Source organism: Podarcis liolepis (assembly GCF_965112155.1).
Source record: "Podarcis liolepis genome assembly, chromosome: 11".
Taxonomy (NCBI): domain Eukaryota; kingdom Metazoa; phylum Chordata; class Lepidosauria; order Squamata; family Lacertidae; genus Podarcis; species Podarcis liolepis.
The window spans coordinates 592,340-613,722 of record NC_139565.1 but is presented as its reverse complement, the minus strand read 5'-3'; the positions used below and the strand labels follow the sequence as shown (position 1 = coordinate 613,722).

The 21,383-nt window shown below is 42.8% G+C and overlaps 1 protein-coding gene across 4 annotated transcripts in view; it reads right to left on the bottom strand.

Moving 5' to 3' along the window:
- Nucleotides 1-21,383, bottom strand: part of PIP5K1B (phosphatidylinositol-4-phosphate 5-kinase type 1 beta) — a gene marked incomplete at its 3' end in the record, with an annotated part of 97,504 nt that continues 76,121 nt past the window's right edge. For 3 of the 4 annotated variants that reach the window (XM_083464923.1, XM_083464925.1, XM_083464924.1), the window contains 2 exons: nucleotides 9,932-10,049; nucleotides 1-739 (listed from right to left, as the gene is read on the bottom strand). In XM_083464923.1, the coding sequence (XP_083321049.1) occupies nucleotides 737-739; nucleotides 9,932-10,049 (121 nt within the window). Of the gene's footprint in view, nucleotides 740-9,922; nucleotides 10,050-21,383 lie in introns of those variants that run through there. The other variant, XM_083464922.1, reaches the window with a different exon arrangement.

The window sequence follows — 21,383 nt, the reverse complement described above, 5'->3', positions numbered from 1 at the left end:
TTTTGAGAACAAAATACTTTATTTTTTGTCAATAAAACTATAGTTTACAGTAGAATATACTAAATAAATTATGTATTTTTGTCCTTTACAAGCAATATATCTAATCACAGATATGTCAAAGACAATATATGTACACAACATAAGGCCTTGTTATAAATAGCTTCTTTTTCATTTCACTAATAAACAGTGAAAATTTCTTTATAGAAGATAGCTTTCCATAAACTATGTGCAAACATATTACACTAACCCATGTATGAAATTAATAGGTGAGCAATTATAATTCTGGGGGAAAGCAGAATTGATTTACATAATATTCACCACTGTGATGATGATGACTCTTTAAATAGGCAAAGCAGATTACATTTGTGCATAATCACTGAATACATGCAAATAAAAAAATCACGTGAGAGACAATAGGAAAATATTACTTCCAAGCCCTGAAAAGATGATTGGCAATAGAAGAAAGAGCAGCTTAAGTACAATGTATGCAGTTCTTCACAGTTTGGCAACAGCACATCCTAGCAAAGTGTGAAATGTTTCCTTTCACATCTTCTGAGTCCAAGGTAGCATTTCTAGGCTTCAAGAATCCTCTGTTGTTTTCACAGAGGCTCTGTTGCTTATGACTTTTTGTTTCCTAGGCTCAGCAAATTCTTCCTTGTAAATCAGGAGTGCAGAAAGTGCTTCTCTTCAAATATTCTCATTCTTAAAATTCATCTTTTTCTTATTTTATGATCTATTACTAAACAAAAGAAATAAAAAGAATTAATTTTTTTCTCCAACAAACAAACAAAACTTGTTAACACCCCCCTTCACTATCAATATTGGTTACTACAACATCTATTTTCTTCCTTCTTATGTTAGGTTTCCCAACTATACAACATTTAATATTTTTTGACCATCATAACTCAGTCTCATTGTATGGACAACACAGAATGTGTTCAGAACACCCCAAAGGCCTTTTGCAGTTTTATCTGCTACAGTCAGTCCTTTTTTCTGGGGCTTTTCAGTACCAGCAAACTTTTTTTCAAGAAGAAAAGTGCTGTCTGGCTACGATCCTTTATGTTTACCATTCCCAATCCCAAAGTAGTGTTCCAATGAAATCAATACAACTTCCTGTAGGATGCTTAAAGCTAAATTTCCTGAATATCTGAATTAGATACCTCTGTGGCAACTGTTACATTCAGCTTCCAATCTACTACCGTATTGGCCTGAATACTGTATAAGCCTCACTTTTCCCCCAAATTCCAACCGTGAAAAGTTAAAAGTGCGGCTTAAATTTGCGACCTTACAAAAACTGGCTTTTACGATATTGCTGCTGAAACAGACATATGGTAAAACGGAATGGGTGTGAGTGCTGGCAGAATTTTAAGGGAGCGGCTCATATTCAGATATTGTCTTTTTTTCTTTTCCCCTCCTTGAATTTTAAAGGTGTGACTTATATTTGGATGCAGCTTATATTTGGGCCAATATGGTATATTGTTATAGATGGGGGGCTAAATCCTAGAAATTAATAAATGGTAGGATTTTGATTATTTGCGATCTGAAGGGAGAAATACTGCAGAGGAATTCCTGGGCTAGCCTTTGCAAAAAACGACCTGGCCAAGTTAGGGCCATTAAGAAACAATACAGAGCCACTGAGAGCCATTGGCAATGCAGGAGAGCCGCTCCCCCCTTGCCCTTGATATAAATTTTGTTGCATTAAGCCAAATAAACATGTTAAATGCTAAATTGGCATAAACTGAAATGCTTCAGAATAATTAGGCATAGCCAGGATTTGGGGGGGGCAGGACTTTTGTTGGGGGGAGTAGAACCGACATGATTGTTCATTTAGTTAAGTATTTCTATTGTTTTACTTGATGGGGGGCAGCTGACCCCTTGACCCCCCCCCCCCGGCTACGCGCATGGATGGGGCTTTAAATCAATTTTTAAAAAATGTTTTAAAAAAGAAAAATGTTCAATTTTTATAGTTCAACTTGAACTCCTTATTTCAAGGAAAAACAAGTTTAAAAATGGAACATATCTAATCATATTAACAAGGAAACAAATGTTGTGCACCATGTTAAAAATCTGATCATGCTTAAGGACTCTCAACAACTACAAAAATGCACTCAGAATGTGGCACAAGGCATAGGGGGCAAACTGTGCTGCATAATTAGATAATGTACAAGATATTTTCAAAGGATTCTGCACAGAACATTATTTACTGATTCTACATGAATAGAAGTATTGTGGCACAGACTAGAGAATTTCATGCAGCTGCATATGGACCATAAAATATACCGTTCCTCACTGATCAATGAGTTTGATCACAACGCAGTTGGCAGTGGAGATGCTCATTGTGAAGCTAGTGCTGTATTCTTCACTAACCTCCGAAGTCAGGCCAGTTTGCTAGCAGGAGCAATCTTAGGCACCAATATTTTTAGAGTCTCCAACAAAAAATGTACAGTCAGAAAGGAACACCCTAAGGTCCCTTTCAATGTCAGAGAGGACGCAGGGACATGTATAAACAACTCACACTGCAAAAAGATCCTTGTGTGCATTCTCTTGACTCATGCAATAGGTTGGAATGATTAAAAGTCCAGGACCAGTCCTGAGCTGAAGACAGGGTTGAAATCTTGTTAAGCTATGTACAGTCATACCTCGGGTTACAAATGCTTCAGGTTGCATTTTTTTGGGTTACGGACCGCCGAAACCCAGAAGTACCGGAACGGGTTACTTCCAGGTTTTGGCGGTTGTGCATGTGCAGAAGCGCCGAATTGCAAGCCGCACGTGCGCAGATGCGGGTTGCAAATGCGCATCCCGCATGGATCACGTTCGCGACCCGAGCATCCACTGTATTTCATTTCACTCTAAAAGTAATATTCCCCAACTGTGAAATTATGACTCTGCTAAAGAAGGACAAAGATACAGAAATTTTATTACTGGGCCAGTTCTTACACACTGGAGAAGAAAAAACCTTTCTTCCTGTTAAGTGCACTTATTAAGGCTCTGTCTCCCAGATGACAGTGAAACCACTCTCACTGCTATAAAATATCTCAAGCCAAGGTTAAGACAACTGGAATTAGGATACTGTACGGTCATAAGGATATCACTTGTGAAAGACAATAAAATTCTTTCCTTTTCATAATGCCCTATATTCACAATGCTTTCTTACTATAACAATAGTTTTTGACCTACATATTTTTCAGTGTTTGTTCGTTTTATACCAACAGGTTAATTAGATTTCCAAAAACTGTACATTTAAAAAACCTCTGGACAAAAGTGATTTATATCAAAGTGACAAATCTATAAGGACTTTAAAACACCAGATTTATGAAACTAATCAATGTAATCTGAAGTATTAGTACATTAGCATCAGGTAAGAAACAATATAAGATATCTATTTTTATATATTGTTTTGAACTCTTGTGCCTGAAGAACACTCAAAAGGTAAAGCCGTGCAGCTAAATACTTTTACTGAGAAGCCAGTCCAGAAAGGAGCATGCAACTCTTATCATTTTAGAATCAGCAATAGGTGGCAGCATTGTGTTTGGAGAAAGAACATGAAACTTGTTTCCATATTCACAGAGGACTCAAAACAAACTACTTTAGAATCATAGAATCATAGAGTTGGAATAGACCACAAGGGCCATCGAGTCCAACCCCCTGCCAAGCAGGAAACACCATCAGAGCACTCCTGACATATGGTTGTCAAGCCTCTGCTTAAAGACCTCCAAAGTAGGAGACTCCACCACACTCCTTGGCAGCAAATTCCACTGTCAAACAGCTCTGACTGTCAGGAAGTTCTTCCTAATGTTTAGGTGGAATCTTCTTTCTTGTAGTTTGGATCCATTGCTCCGTGTCCGCTTCTCTGGAGCAGCAGAAAACAACCTTTCTCCCTCCTCTATATGACATCCTTTTATATATTTGAACATGGCTATCATATCACCCCTTAACCTCCTCTTCTGCAGGCTAAACATGCCCAGCTCCCTTAGCCGTTCCTCATAAGGCATCGTTTCCAGGCCTTTGACCATTGGTTGCCCTCCTCTGGACACGTTCCAGTTTGTCAGTGTCCTTCTTGAACTGTGGTGCCCAGAACTGGACACAGTAGCATTTTGTTGCATTAAGCCAAATAAACATGTTAAATGCTAAATTGGCATAAACTGAAATGCTTCAGAATAATTAGGCATAGCCAGGATTTGGGGGGGGCAGGACTTTTGTTGGGGGGAGTAGAACCGACATGATTGTTCATTTAGTTAAGTATTTCTATTGTTTTACTTGATGGGGGGCAGCTGACCCCTTGACCCCCCCCCCGGCTACGCGCATGGATGGGGCTTTAAATCAATTTTTAAAAAATGTTTTAAAAAAGAAAAATGTTCAATTTTTATAGTTCAACTTGAACTCCTTATTTCAAGGAAAAACAAGTTTAAAAATGGAACATATCTAATCATATTAACAAGGAAACAAATGTTGTGCACCATGTTAAAAATCTGATCATGCTTAAGGACTCTCAACAACTACAAAAATGCACTCAGAATGTGGCACAAGGCATAGGGGGCAAACTGTGCTGCATAATTAGATAATGTACAAGATATTTTCAAAGGATTCTGCACAGAACATTATTTACTGATTCTACATGAATAGAAGTATTGTGGCACAGACTAGAGAATTTCATGCAGCTGCATATGGACCATAAAATATACCGTTCCTCACTGATCAATGAGTTTGATCACAACGCAGTTGGCAGTGGAGATGCTCATTGTGAAGCTAGTGCTGTATTCTTCACTAACCTCCGAAGTCAGGCCAGTTTGCTAGCAGGAGCAATCTTAGGCACCAATATTTTTAGAGTCTCCAACAAAAAATGTACAGTCAGAAAGGAACACCCTAAGGTCCCTTTCAATGTCAGAGAGGACGCAGGGACATGTATAAACAACTCACACTGCAAAAAGATCCTTGTGTGCATTCTCTTGACTCATGCAATAGGTTGGAATGATTAAAAGTCCAGGACCAGTCCTGAGCTGAAGACAGGGTTGAAATCTTGTTAAGCTATGTACAGTCATACCTCGGGTTACAAATGCTTCAGGTTGCATTTTTTTGGGTTACGGACCGCCGAAACCCAGAAGTACCGGAACGGGTTACTTCCAGGTTTTGGCGGTTGTGCATGTGCAGAAGCGCCGAATTGCAAGCCGCACGTGCGCAGATGCGGGTTGCAAATGCGCATCCCGCATGGATCACGTTCGCGACCCGAGCATCCACTGTATTTCATTTCACTCTAAAAGTAATATTCCCCAACTGTGAAATTATGACTCTGCTAAAGAAGGACAAAGATACAGAAATTTTATTACTGGGCCAGTTCTTACACACTGGAGAAGAAAAAACCTTTCTTCCTGTTAAGTGCACTTATTAAGGCTCTGTCTCCCAGATGACAGTGAAACCACTCTCACTGCTATAAAATATCTCAAGCCAAGGTTAAGACAACTGGAATTAGGATACTGTACGGTCATAAGGATATCACTTGTGAAAGACAATAAAATTCTTTCCTTTTCATAATGCCCTATATTCACAATGCTTTCTTACTATAACAATAGTTTTTGACCTACATATTTTTCAGTGTTTGTTCGTTTTATACCAACAGGTTAATTAGATTTCCAAAAACTGTACATTTAAAAAACCTCTGGACAAAAGTGATTTATATCAAAGTGACAAATCTATAAGGACTTTAAAACACCAGATTTATGAAACTAATCAATGTAATCTGAAGTATTAGTACATTAGCATCAGGTAAGAAACAATATAAGATATCTATTTTTATATATTGTTTTGAACTCTTGTGCCTGAAGAACACTCAAAAGGTAAAGCCGTGCAGCTAAATACTTTTACTGAGAAGCCAGTCCAGAAAGGAGCATGCAACTCTTATCATTTTAGAATCAGCAATAGGTGGCAGCATTGTGTTTGGAGAAAGAACATGAAACTTGTTTCCATATTCACAGAGGACTCAAAACAAACTACTTTAGAATCATAGAATCATAGAGTTGGAATAGACCACAAGGGCCATCGAGTCCAACCCCCTGCCAAGCAGGAAACACCATCAGAGCACTCCTGACATATGGTTGTCAAGCCTCTGCTTAAAGACCTCCAAAGTAGGAGACTCCACCACACTCCTTGGCAGCAAATTCCACTGTCAAACAGCTCTGACTGTCAGGAAGTTCTTCCTAATGTTTAGGTGGAATCTTCTTTCTTGTAGTTTGGATCCATTGCTCCGTGTCCGCTTCTCTGGAGCAGCAGAAAACAACCTTTCTCCCTCCTCTATATGACATCCTTTTATATATTTGAACATGGCTATCATATCACCCCTTAACCTCCTCTTCTGCAGGCTAAACATGCCCAGCTCCCTTAGCCGTTCCTCATAAGGCATCGTTTCCAGGCCTTTGACCATTGGTTGCCCTCCTCTGGACACGTTCCAGTTTGTCAGTGTCCTTCTTGAACTGTGGTGCCCAGAACTGGACACAGTACTCCAGGTGAGGTCTGACCAGAGCAGAATACAGTGGCACTATTACTTCCCTTGATCTAGATGCTATACTCCTATTGATGCAGCCCAGAATTGCATTGGCTTTTTTAGCTGCCGTGTCACACTGTTGGCTCATGTCAAGTTTGTGGTCAACCAAGACTCCTAGATCCTTTTCACATGTACTGCTCTCAAGCCAGGTGTCACCCATCTTGTATTTGTGCCTCTCATTTTTTTTGCCCAAGTGCAATACTTTACATTTCTCCCTGTTAAAGTTCATCTTGTTTGTTTTGGCCCAGTTCTCTAATCTGTCAAGGTCATTTTGAAGTGTGATCCTGTCCTCTGGGGTGTTAGCCACCCCTCCCAGTTTGGTGTCATCTGCAAATTTGATCAGGATGCCCTTGAGTCCATCATCCAAGTCGTTGATAAAGATGTTGAATAAGACCGGGCCCAAGACAGAACCCTGTGGCAACCCACTGGTCACTCTTCTCCAGGATGAAGAGGAACCATTGATGAGCACCCTTTGGGTTCGGTCAGTCACATTAGTCAGTTTAAAGCCCTCCTGATGAGGTTTCTGAGATTTTTGGCAAAAACATTCCTCCCAACCGTTGTGAGGTGCAGCCCATCGCTCGCCAGAAGTCCATCTTCAAGAAACTGCAGTCCGTGATCTAAGAATCCATACTTTAAGTGATACACAAGTTCATTCATAAAAAAATGTCCTTCCATTAGCACCTTAGAGACCAACAAAGTTTGTCATTCATATGAGCTTTCGTGTGCATGCACACTTCTTCAGATACACTGAAACAGAAGTCACCAGATCCTTATATACAGTGAGAGGGTGGGGAGAGGTATTACTCAGAAGGGTGATGATTGGCTGGTAGGTGTGGTAAACCTGTTGACAACTTCTCTTTCCAGTCTATTTCTGAAATTCTTTTGTAATAAGACAGATACTTTGAGATATTGTATAGAATGTCCTGGGAGATTGAAGTGTTCTCCTACTGGTTTCTCTGTCTTGTGATTCCTGATGTCAGATTTATGTCCATTTATCCTTTGGCGTAGGCTTTGGCCTGTTTGACCAATATAGAGAGCTGAAGGGCACCGTTGTCATTTGATGGCATACACAATGTTAGAAGATGAGCAATTAAATAGTCCTGAGATGGTATGTTTGATGTTGTTGGGGCCAGTAATGGTGTTGTCCTGGTGTATGTGGCAGCAAAGTTGGCAACTGGGTTTATTGCAGGCTCTGGTACCGGTGTCCATGTTAAGTCTGGTTGTTGTATTTTTGTGGGTGAGTTGTTTAAGATTGGGTGGCTGTCTGTAGGCAATGAAAGGTCTTCCTCCCAGAGCTTGAGAAAGAGAACTGTCATTGTCTAGGAGAGGTTGTAGATCTCTTATGATGCGTTGTACTGTTTTAACTTGGGAGCTGTGATTACTAGTGGTGTTCTGTTATTTTCTTTTTTGGGTCTGTCTTGCAGCAAGTTCTCTCTGGGTATCAGTCTGGCTCTGTTGATCTGTTGTTTAACTTCATCAGGCGGATAGTTTAGTTCTAAAAAGGTTTGCTGTAGATCTTTTAGGTGAGAGTCTCTGTAGAGTTGGAACAGATGCGGCTGTAATGTAGGGCCTAGCTATATACAATGGATTGTTTGGTATGTTTGGGATGGTAGCTAGAAGCATGTAGATATGTTTGTCGGTCAGTTGGTTTACGGTATAAGGTGGTGTCTATATGCCCATCCTGTATTTTTATAGTAGTGTCCAAAAAATGTATTTCTTGCATAGATTGGTTCATTGTTAGGTTGATGGTGGGGTGAAAGTCATTGAATGTCTGGTGGAAGGTATCCAGGGTCTGTTGACCATGTGCCCAGATAATAAAAATATTGTCAATGTATCGCAGGTACAAGAGAGGTTTGAGTGGGTACCCACTCAAACCTCTCTTGTAGGGTAGTCTCACTGAAATTAATGGACCTAACTTAGCCATATTCATTCATTTAAATAAGTCTACTCTGAGTAAAACTAAGCCCCAATGAGAATACTTTTTGCCACTTCCATGTGTCTTAAGTTACTGGCTGTTGCTTTTTTTTAAATAATATGAATAGTAAATTGCAGGACAGCCCATTGCCTAGCAGGAATCGCAAATGGTTCCAGAAAGACAGGGTCTTCAATGAATCCACTGTTTATTATATTGGACATAGTTATCATTTTTAATTCCCAAACAGGCTTATTAGATCTTTGGGTTTCTTTTTAGGACAATGGCAAAAGGATGGATTCTCACAGGAACAAGTGCTGACTTGCAACGGGGTGGAAAGGATGCTCAGTTCGATGCAGGCCATGACTGTGGATCCCAGGATATGGCAAGCTGAATCTGCTCAGAGGTGGCAGAACAACCTTGCTAAATCCCGCTTGAAACAAGCACACCCACAGAAGATGAACTGTTCGTCCATAATCATTTCCCTTGAAGGTTGTTGTTATTTTGATATCCCATTAAGGCAGCTCAGCTTCACTCCTGCAAACATTGGAGAATTTTAATTTAGATCAACCCTAGCTAAACCTAAATAAATATAACAAGTTGAGCCATTATTGGGAAATATTACAGAGAAAACGAGGGTCTTTTTATCTAATCTTCAACAATCTCAATGTGGGATATTACTATTAGCATTACATATGTGGATCAATGCAGCAGGAAGTTGTTTAAAGAGACATGTGTTTTCTCCACTTTGTTTTACTGATTATAACCAATGTGAATGAGTGCTCCATGCTATATATAAAAGGTTTTCTACCCTGAAACTCAGCATCTTTGAATACAAACACATTATACTAGTAAATTTCACGAGATGAGTAAATTTGGACAGAATTAAGAATCTTAAAAGAAATAGGGAATGCAAATACTAATCTAGTCAAATGGAACATTATCAAACCCATGAGACTTTCCAGCGCTGTTCTGAAAATGTCACAGATATTTCTCTTGCCTTTCCCTCTCTTGCATGCCCACAGAAAGATGGAAAATATATGTAAATTGATCCAATCTATTAAAAGGAGAGGGAGTTCTCTACAATGCCCTACTTATACTAAGATTTTTGAATAACCCAGGCATTTCCTATTCCAACCAATATGTGCATTGAAACAGAGGAATGTTTGGTAAGCAAAGCAACATTGATTTGTTCCTCCAATTATAGCTACAAAAGTATGAATAGAACTATAGGTATAGTTTAAGTGCTGTTGCGTCATACATATTTTCTTCTCTCAAGCGACAGTTCTGCATCAGAGGACATCAGAATCTCACCTTTTCAGTTTTGTGGGGAATACTTCATACTACTCACAAAATGGAATAGTACACTAAGAGTGAAACATGTGAAGTACACATCTACAGAATACAACCCAGTGTCAATCAAAAGCAAGTCACCTATTTGAAAGTGTACATAATTTGGAAAAAGAAAAGATTAGTCAACTTACTAAGTATACATCCAGCACAGAAGCATTATCATTTTCTGTTTCTACTGTGCTCTGTTCTGAGGTCAAGCAGATAGCACTATCTTCTAAGGTGAATGTTGAACTCGAAGGCAATCCTTTACTGGATATAAAAGCAACACACAATGATCATGAAACCAAAATGAAACAATGTGCTAATAGGTCAGACTTATGGGATTGTCTTTAGTAATTGTATAGAACCATACACATTTGTAAGATCCTAGTTGCATGCTATTCCATTGCAGCAAAGTCTTCCTACATCTTACCTTCAGCATCCCAAAACTGATATTGCCTTTGGACTCCAGTGCTCAAGCAAAAGAATGAGCAGAAGTGGCTGCAGAGGTCCCTCTAGATGGAAGAAGGTATGGCACATGGAGTCAGCAATTGAGGGAGAGTTGCAAAAGTGTCCTGAGAGTTTTTCTGCCTCCTGTTCTCCACCAGCACAATCCTGAACCCTCAATGTAAATTTCCTTAAAGGTAAAGGTACCCCTGCCCGTACGGGCCAGTCTTGACAGACTCTAGGGTTGTGCGCTCATCTCACTCTATAGGCCAGGAGCCAGCGCTGTCCGCAGACACTTCCGGGTCAGGTGGCCAAAACTCCTGAGGAACCAGTGGAACCAGTATTTTTTCTAAAAATGTTTGAAAATAAAAATATATACTCCACCTCTTCCAAACCCTGACACAGTACAATAACATTTCTGCATGTCTGATCCATTAAAACACACTTTTAGAAATGATTAATTATGCTACTTATTTGGGGAACAGGAAAAGCAAAACCGGACACACCCATAGAATGGCCCAGACTTCACAGTGACTGATATGTTGTGGTTTTTCCTGTTTTACCCATCCTAACCTATAAACCATGGGTAGTCAACCTTTTTATACCTACTGCCCACTAATGTAAAATTTCCTTACCGCCCACCAGAGCTCGATGGAAGGAGGATTCAGCTTGTGCCATAGAACCCCCTACTGCCCACCTAGAATCCTGAAACGCTCACTAGTGGGCGGTAGGGACCAGGCTGACAATCCCGGCTATAAACAAATAAGATTATTGTTGTGAAGACTGAAACAGCAACCTTAAAAGCTTTATTCATGTGTTCAGTGTTGATTTTATGTTTGTATGCAACTCAAAAGCAATAGTTTTTTTCCCTGAAGGGTTAAAAAACTGAATGTTGAAGGCTGGTTATTCGAGATTCTTAGGATGGGAAGTTTTTCCAATAACAAATTATATAATGCACACGGAACTGAATGAGAAGGAGAGCACAAATGGTTGCAGATATATCTGCAAATGTGGTCTCCATGGTTTCACTCATGCTGGTATTTCCCCCCACTGTTGAGCAAAACTAAGGTTACCAGATTTTTTCCAATGAATCCAGGGATACTTTAATTACCGTATTTTTCACTCTATAACACGCACCTGACCATAACACGCACGTAGTTTTTAGAGGAGGAAAATCCGTAGGCATGCCACCCGTAGGCATTCCCTCCATAACACGCACAGACATTTCCCCTTACTTTTTAGGAGGAAAAAAGTGAGTGTTATGGTGCAAAAAATACGGTAAATAAATACTACACATTCGGGACGTTGATGCTGCAGCAATGGTGGTGGTCAACCACCACGTTTCCCCTTCCTCCAAGGCTTCTATCTCCTTTTTCCATGAGTCTGGGCAGCCTGAGTTGTTGGTTCTTCCGTGGTGGTGGTGGGGAAGCAGTGCATGGTGGGTCAGGCATGGAAGGTGGAGGAGGGCCAACAGCAGCAGCGGTGAGGCTCGGGCAGCACGATGCCTCCCTTCCCATTGGAGCAGCCCCAATCCCATACCTACTTGCATGCAAATAGGAGGGGGCAGGAATCCCTCGGCTGGGAAGCGAGGCTTCACACCGCCTTTCGGAGCAGCCCCATCCCAACTCCTACTTGCGTGCAAGCAGGAGGGGGCAGGGATCTTCCTTCCCATTGGAGCAGCCCCAATCCCATTCCTACTTGTGTGCAAGCAGGAGGGGGCGGCGATCCTTCAGCTGGGAAGGGAGGCTTCCCATTGCCTGAGAGATCCCTGCCCCGCTCCTGCTTGCACGCAAGGAGGAGTTGGGAGGCTGCTCCGATAGGCAACATGAAGCCTCCCTTCTCAGCTGAGTTGCTGGGGTCAGGGAAGGTGGAGGCAGCCCAGAAGCTGCATCTTTGAGCCCCTGCACCACCATCATATGGGGACTTCCGAGTAGCTCCTGAAGCCAGCCAGAGCCAACTGCCGCTGCTGCGTTTCCTGGGGATGAAATCCAGGGACATCCCGGGGATGGAATTTGTCTGGGGACTTATTCGCAAATCCAGGGACTGTCCCCGGGAAATGGGGACATCTGGTAACCCTAAGGTAAATACAAACATAGGCAAATTGCCAAAAGAATACTGGTGGTGCCGGTTTAATGTGTACCATATTTCATCACCTTTTGCAAATAATAGTCTGGCACTAAAAAAAACCCTGGTGCATTGGCAAAAAAGAAAAGTACAAAGGTTATTTTATATGAGATGCAATAACTAGCTAGAACCATATGCAATTGTCAGGGGTTCAGGAGCAGAGGCGAGGGCAAGGGAGGAAACAGAGAGCGAGGGGGAGGAGTCCGAAGAAAAGATGAGTGACGACGACGACCCGAGATCTCCGAGTCTTTCCAGTGAATCAGAAGATTCACAGAAAGGAGTGCCAGTGGCCAGAGCAAGGGGGGAGCCTAGGGGGACACCCCAGGAAGAAGGGTCCAGAGGGGGTTCAGAGGGCAGCAGTTGGAAATCGGGGCCAGCATCCCCAACAGAGCGCAGTGGAGAGGAAGGGCGCCAGGTATCGAGCTCCGGCAGCTCGCCGCAGGGGGGAGGGCATGAGTCAGGAGTGGCCACACCTCCATCGGGGAGCGAAGAAACGGTCAAGCGGAAAGTGGAAGGTTGGGCGCGCGCGCCAAGTTCAAATGCACAGGAAGGCGGCGCAGTAAGCAGCCCGGAAAGGGAGCCAGGTCCTAAAGCCCGACGCAAGGAGACAGAAGGGTCTGGGGGGTCAGCATCAGAAGAGTCCAGGAAGGAAGAGACCACGGGGGGCAGAGGGACCCAGAGAAGAACGGTCAGGCGGAAAAGGTGGAGTAAGGCGAGGGTATTAAGTTGGTGTACAGGGGGCGGGGACTCAGATGGAGCTTCGCCGGTCTAGCTTATAAGACGTAGAGCTGCACGCGGCAGCTTGGAAATGGAAACTGTAACTCAATAAAGACTTTTATAAAGTGAACGCTGGCTAGCGTGATCCTCTGTGAGCTAGGATCTGGGAGCAGCTCTGACAGCAATCATATCCAAAATGCACATGGGATAAGAGAGGCCAACAACCAATGGGCTGGGAGACTGAAACCATCACCACTTTGATCATAACATCATCGCCATGGTCAAATCCATCTTTAGAACTCTAGGTAAATCCTTCAGTTCCCTTTGCTCAGCTGAAGGTAACTTATCGAGTGGGGAAGGGATGCATCCTGCCCAGCTGGGTTTAGCCCAGGTCTGAGCCCCTTTCAACGCAAGGCCATCTGCCTCTCCCCCAGATGAAGACTTACTAGTCAGAGTGGAAGGATACATAGCACCTTCAAATGTGCCTACCTTCAAAGCTGCATTATGTCAACAAAGGTATCTGGAAAACATGCATTTATTTGCCTGGCCACAATATAGGTGAAATCTATATGTATCCTTCTGGACATGTGGTCTGGAGTATAGTGTTCAAAAGAGATTCCTAAATGACAGTTCATGTATTCGGTCACAGAATTCTCCATCAATGAGAACGACACCAATTACATTCTTTCCATGATATGGCTCGATTATTCTTGAACAATGTGTTTATTTTATTGGCTACATTTTTCAGTGGTCCCTTAGTTTATTTTACTGAGTTTTGCATATGACGGACAAAGCCTAGTAATGGATGTGTCTCCCCCAAAGACAGCTGCTCCCATTGCAGCCACATGGGGAGAATGCAAATCACCTGAGGAGAGGCCTCATTTTCTAAAGTAAACATAGTGATGGAGGTTAATTTTACACTTTTGATTTCCATTGAATCTGAAATGAAGAGCAAGTGTATGGCACAATACCAGGCAAAACCATCTTGCTCATTGTGGAAAATGTATAATACTTAAGAGACTAGTGTAACATAAGATTAGAGTTCAGTTATTATTGTTCACCTCCCACAACATTTACTATCAGATGCATCCCATGAACAGTTCACGTGGAAACTCACACATACTTCCAAAAGAAGGTTCCGTACTCAATGCTGATAGCAGCTGATTTTGCCAAGGCTGTTATTCCAAGGGAATAGCTGTCCTATAGGTTTGAAATGGTTTAAACAGTAATTTGCTTCCTGGGAGCTCCAATTCTGCTGGGAAACTGATAGGTAAAATGCCTTACTTTTAGTCCAATGGCTTTCTGGCGCTCTGCATAAATGTGTTCTCTTGCTGTCGGGGTCAGCATGATAAAGACAACTGACTCTCAGCTACATGATTGGCTTGGCTCACCCACATAGTCATTTCATCAGAGAATGGCAGCAACAGCTGGCAGTAGGGATTGACACCAAATAGGTTTTAAAAAGTGAGTACTGTATTTGCATAGAGTGGATTTTTCTGGGGGAGGAGGGAGGATAAATTGCTACAATATAGAGATAACTACAGTATTTTTATCTCAGAATTGGAACAAGAGGTGAACAAGAATTGGTGCTGTGCTGTTTTTATTGTAATTACTGGCATGATTTTACTAGATTTTATGTATATGAATAGTTTTAATTCTATCGATGTTAAATTGCTTTTAATAGTTGCTTTTTCCTGAGACCTGCGGGGGTATAGGGCGGTATATAAATAATGATGATAATGATAATCATCATCATAGACTGATGAACATTTGTAGTGTAGATATATCCTTCAGGCCAAGTTATTTCAAAAGGGGCTGTGCAAATACTACACAGTGAACAAACAAGTATTTAATATGCTGTACATGTACCACTTTCCCTAGAGAAACGTCTTTTTGTACCTACTTCAGTACTTTCACCTACTTTCCGGTCTGCTTCAGCAAAAATCACTTACATGTAAGAAAAACTGTATTAAAAATAGTATGTAGTAAATGCAAATCTGTTTTAGCACAATTATCTACATTTAAAAGTTAACAAAACTGATATGTGGTTTTTCATATTTTAGTCTAATGTATTATTTGACACCTCTCCTCCAATTTATTTTATGCAAGCATCACATCAGTAGCTTAAAAAAGTTCTAGGCAACAGAACAACCAACTTTTTCTTAGCTTGGTCTAATATACCAATACTAAATAAGAACAGTATTTTTTTCTAAGTCTGACCATTTTTCAGCTGCAAAAAGAGTCAAGGTACTGATGAAGAGCGACCCAGTAGATCATCAGAATGCTCTCTGGCAATGACACCTTACTTGCACTGCAATTACTGTTTTGCAAAGCAGTTGCATGGAGCCCAGAGCTGAGGGCAATGAAACAATCACTGAGACTTCTAGAGCACCGGTGGCAGAAAACTCGTTCTGAATTGGACCAGACACGGGTTAGAGCTCAACGTCGAGCCTACCAAGTGGCGATAGCGATGGCGAAGCAGACTTTCTTCACCACCTCTATTGCATCTGCAGAAAACAGCAGCAAAAGACTCTTTCAGGTGGTTCACAATCTAACAGAACCACCTTCGCCATCGGTGCCCAGTAAGGACCCCAAGACCTCCTGCAATGATTTTGCAAGTTTTTTGCAGATAAAGTCACTCAGATTTGGAAAGAGGTAGACTCCACCATGGGAGAAGGGCTGGGGCGGGAGAGTGCTAGAGTCCTGACTAGTCGAGTTGCGTGGGATCAATTCCAATGTGTTACCTCCAAGGATGTGGACAGGCTGCTTGGATGCGTGAAACCAACCACCTGTCTCCTTGATCCTTGCCCATTCTGGCTCATAAAAGCGAGCTGGGAAGGTCAGGGTGATGAGCTCTGTGGGGTGGTGAAAGCTTCCCTCTGTGGGGAGCCTTCCCAGACCCGCTGAAAGAGGCGGTTATGAAACTGCTTCTTAAAAAAAAATATTTGGACCTGGCCAATATGGCCAACTAACGCCCAGTCTCAAATCTTCCATTCTTGGGCAAGGTGACTGAGTAGCGGCCTTTGATACAATCAACCATGACATCCTTCTTGACCATGAGGAGCTGGGAGCTGAGGGCACTGTCATACAGTGGGTTCCACTCACTTCCTCCTGGAACACGTCCAGAAAGTGGTGTTCAGACCCCTGGGCTCTCACTTGTGGGGTGCCTCAGGGTTCCATCCTCTCCCCCATGCTTTTTAACATCTACATGCAGTTGCTGGGAGAGATCATCAGGGGGTTTGGGCTGGGTGTTCATCAGTATGCAGATGATACCCAGCTCTACCTCTCTTTCAAATCAGAAACAGTGAGGGTGGTGAAGGTCCTGTGTCCGGAGGCAGGTGGAGAATGGATGGCAAGCTAACAGATTGAGGTTGAATCCTGACAAGGCAGAAGTACTGTTCTTGGGGGACAGGGGGTGGGCAGGTGTGGGGGACTCCCTGGTCCTGAATGGGGTAACTGTGCCCCTGAAGGACCAGGTTTGCAGCCTAGGAGTCATTTTGGACTCACAGCTGTCAATGGAGGCGGAGGTCAATTCTGTGTCCAGGGCAGCTGTTTATCAGCTCCATCTGGTACGCAGGCTGAGACCCTACCTGCCTGCGGACTGCCTCGCCAGAGTGGCCTTAGTTATCTCCCGCTTGGACTACTGCAATGCGCTCTACGTGGGGCTACCTTTGAAGGTGACCTAGAAATGAACTAATCCAGAATGCGGCAGCTAGACTGGTGACTGGGAAATGCTGCCGAGACCACATAATACTGGTCTTGAAAGACCTACATTGGCTCCCAGTACGTTTCCGAGCACAATTCAAAGTGTTGGTGCTGACCTTGAAAGCCCAGTATACCTGAAGGAGCATCTCCACCCCCATCGTTCAGCCTGGACATCGAGGTCCAGCTCCGAGGGCCTTCTGGCGGTTTGTTCACTGTGAGAAGTGAGATTACAGGGAACCAGGCAGAGGGCCTTCTCGGTAGTGGCGCCCGTCCTGTGGAACGCCCTCCCATCAGATGTCAAGGAAATAAACAAGTACTGTACCTGACTTTCAGAAGACATCTGAAGGCAGCCCTGTTTAGGGAAGTTTTTAATGTTTGATATATTATCGTGTTTTTAATATTCTGTTGGAAGCCGCCCAGAGTGGCTGGGGAAACCCAGCCAGATAGGGAAGGTATTTATGTATGTATGTATGTATGTACATATGTACGTATAAATAAATAAATAATAATTATTATTATTGCAAAAGCAGTAAGTGGAATTGACTTTTTAATACGTTTTCCAGATTTGAAGTGAAGTTGACTGATGTTAAAGGTACAGTGGTGCCTCGCAAGACGAAATTAATCCGTTCTGCGAGTCTCTTCGTCTAGCGGTTTTTTCGTCTTGCGAAGCAACTCTATTAGCGGCTTAGCGGATTAGCGCTATTAGCGGTTTAGCGGCTATTAGCAGTTTAGCGGATTAGCGGCTAAAAGGCTATTAGCGGCTTAGCGGCTTAGAAAAAGGGGGGGAAGCAAAAAAAATCGGAACACTCGCAAGACGTTTTCGTCTTGCAAAGCAAGCTCATAGGGAAAATCGTCTTGCGAAGCAGCTCAAAAACGGAAAACCCTTTCGTCTAGTGGGTTTTCTGTCTTGCGAGGCATTCGTCTTGCGGGGCACCACTGTACTTTTATTCTACCAGACTTAAGTAACAGCAGAAGCAAATTTGCATCATCAGAAATTAGGATGCACAATCGCATCTGTCATGATGAAGGCTGCAGAGAGAAAACAGGTTTCAGTACAGCGCAATAGTACAGTACAGCACCTGCAGAAAACCAAAGTCCATTTTGGGCTTTTTATTTTTGCCATAAGTAAAATGTGGCATTTGTAAGTTCATTTTTAGTATTGTCAGTTGCCAGATACTTTAATAAAAGCTGCAGTCTCTTTCTGTGGAACAGTCATAGCTGCTCGTCTGTTATACCAGGGATGGCCAAACTTTTTTCAAAGAGGGCCAGATTTGATGAAGTGAACATGCATGAGGTGTGTAAAAAGCAATCATACAGGTTGCAGGACTGAGGTCATTTCCCAGTCCAATGCCATTCACCCCTCTCGCAGGGAATGCAAATTTATCAGTCCCTTCTGTCCAACTCAATTGCTTTTTCCAGCTGTCTCCAGGGCAGGGCAAAAAACAGTTCCTGGCAGTTTCTCCCCTCCTGCACAAGTACTAATACAGGCGGCAGCCATTTTGCATGGGGGTTCTGATCCTGGCCCTGTGAATGTCGGCCAAGCCAGTATAAGTTCACCCCATCCCATTCCACTTTCTTCCAGGTCCAAAAGGACCAGCATGTCAGTGATAGTGTGTCAATTGGGCACACCTAAAATGTTTGCCACCTGTAAAGGAACTGTTTTCATGCTGTGTGTTGCAACAAGCAATGGACAGCAGAACTAGAGTAAAATCTGTATCACCTGACACCCTTCTTCCAGTATGAACAGATGCAGCAATGTAAGCTTTTCAGGTCACGTTATAGAGATAGTTAATGCAAACCAAAATAGTTACCTCTGGCAGCACAGAAACCTTCAGCAGACAGTAAGTGCATCGTGCCCATATCCAGATACCATCTAGGCATGTGCTCAAGATCACAACAGAGATTCCTTGCTGCTTAACAGTTTCTTAGCTCTGTCACTCCTGCCATGAGATTGGCTATGGAATTGCAAAAGGATGGCTTTTCCCTTTCAGTGAGTGGAGGATTCTACTCCGCACTGATGATGATAATGATAATAATGATGACGATGATGATGATGATGATGATGATGATGATGATAATAATAATAATAATATATTTATTTATACCTCGCCTATCTGGCTGGGTTTCCCTAGCCACTCTGGGAGGCTTCCAACAGAATATTAAAATACAATAGTCTATTAAACATTAAAAGCTTCCCTAAACAGGGCTGCCTTCAGATGTCTTCTAAAAGTCTGGTAGTTGTTTTGATCTCTGACAACTGGTGGGAGGGCATTCCACAAGGCGGGTGCCACTACCAAGAAGACCCTCTGTCTGGTTCCTGTAACTTGGCTTCTTGCAGCGAGGGAACTGCCAGAAGGCCCTCGGAGCTGGACCTCAGTGTCTGTGCTGAACGATGTGGGTGGAGACGCTCCTTCAGGTATACTGGGCCGAGGCCGTTTAGGGCTTTCAAGGTCAGCACCAACACTTTGAATTGTGCTCGGAAACTTACTGCGAGCCAATGTAGGTCTTTTAAGACCAGTGTTATGTGGTCTCGGCGGCCGCTCCCAGTCACCAATCTAGCTGCCGCATTCTGGATTAGTTGTAGTTTCCGGGTCACCTTCAAAGGTAGCCCCACAGAGAGCGCATTGCAGTAATCCAAGCAAGATATAACTAGAGCATGCACCACTCTGGCGAGACAGTCTGCACACAGAATTGACCTGCGCCTCCATGGACAGCTGTGAGTCCAAAATGACTCCCAGGCTGCGCACCTGGTCCTTCAAGGGCACAGTTACCCCATTCAGGACCAGGGAGTCCTCCACACCTGCCCGCCTCCTGTCCCCCAAAAACAGTACTTCCGTCTTGTCAGGATTCAACCTCAATCTGTTAGCCGCCATCCATCCTCCAACTGCCTCCAGACACTCACACAGTACCTTCACCACCTTCACTGGTTCTGATTTGAAAGAGAGGTAGAGCTGGGTATCATTCGCATACTGATGAACACCCAGCCGCAACCCCCTGATGATCTCTCTCAGCAGCTGCATATAGATGTTGAAAAGCATGGGGCAAGAGGATGGAACCCTGAGGCACCCCACAAGTGAGAGCCCAGGGGTCTGAACACTCATCCCCCTCCCCGCCACTTTCTGAACACAGCCCAGGAGGAAGGAGCGGAACCACTGTATAACAGTGCCCCCAGCTCCCAGCCCCTCTAGACGGTCCAGAAGAATGTTGTGGTTGATGGTATCAAAACCACTGAGAGATCCAACAGAACTAGGAAACAGCTCTCACCTTTGTCCCTAGCCCGCCGGAGATCATCAACCAGCGCGACCAAGGCAGTTTCAGTCCCATGATGAGGCCTGAATCCCGAATGGAAGGGATCCAAATGGTCCGCTTCTTTCAGAAGTGGTCCGCCTGGAGTTGTTCAGCAACCACTCGCTCTATCACCTTGCCCAAGAATGGAAGATTTGAGACTGGGTGATAGTTGGTCATATTGGCCAGCTCTAGAGATGTTTTTTTAAGAAGCGGTTTAATGACTGCCTCTTCCAGCAGGTCTGGGAAGGCTCCCTCACAGAGGGAAGCATTCACCACCCCGCAGAGCCCATTGCCCAGCTCTTCCTGGCTCGCTTTTATAAGCCAGGATGGGCAAGGATCAAGGAGACAGGTAGTTGGTTTCACTCATCCAAGCAGCCTGTCCACAGACTATGTAATTATGGATACATAGTCAGAAACATGGCAGTCACTCCAAATTAACAGAGAATTGAGATTATGATTATTAGCATGATCAGGTATATTTTATTATTTATTCAAAATATTTATATACTACCTCTCACTAAAATAAAACCAAAAATATGTAATGAGGAATGCCCACATTCAGTTGAACTAAGGATGGGGAGAGAACTATACCATTCTCCATATTAAGAGTTATAACTAGAGTTAGCCATACTCTGAGTACACCCATTGAAAGGAATGGATATGGCTAATTTCGGTTATTAATTTCAACAGCTCTACTCTGAGCAGAACTTAGCTGGAAACGTCCCTTAGGGTTTGTGTGAGCAAGTCACAGTTATGAAGATTGGATACTTTTTCTCTCATTTGGTTGTCCTGCTTTATACAAGCTTAACAACTTGACAAAATTTTATCTTTGGCAGTGACACTTTGCTTTAAAAATGTAGATTTTGCTTCATTTTTAAAGGCATAAAGGAATATCTTACTGATCTGAGCATGACAATGCTTATTTTGCTGATATAAAAGGCAAGTTTTGACAATTTTTCCTCATGAAAAATACTTCACAAGCAGCTTTCCAGGCAGCTTCCTTGCATTTATAAGCAGAAGTTTTAATGTAAACAGCTAGAGGCTATCACTTATAGCTTAGCTTGAAACAGATATACTCAGCACCTGAATAGTGCTTGGCACTGGTTTATAAGAGACTGAAAAGGAAGTTGGCATATATTTAAACAAATGTAAATTACCTTTCCCTGGGTTGAACAGATAAAGAATAGTTTGAAAAACCAATTACTTCAGGAGGAAATACTGAGGTTATCAAACCTTCCAGTAGAACACCTGCAAAGTACATTTCAGAACAGAAAAGTATGGAGTATACTATAATTCCCTTTACCAAACAGAGTATGTAAAATG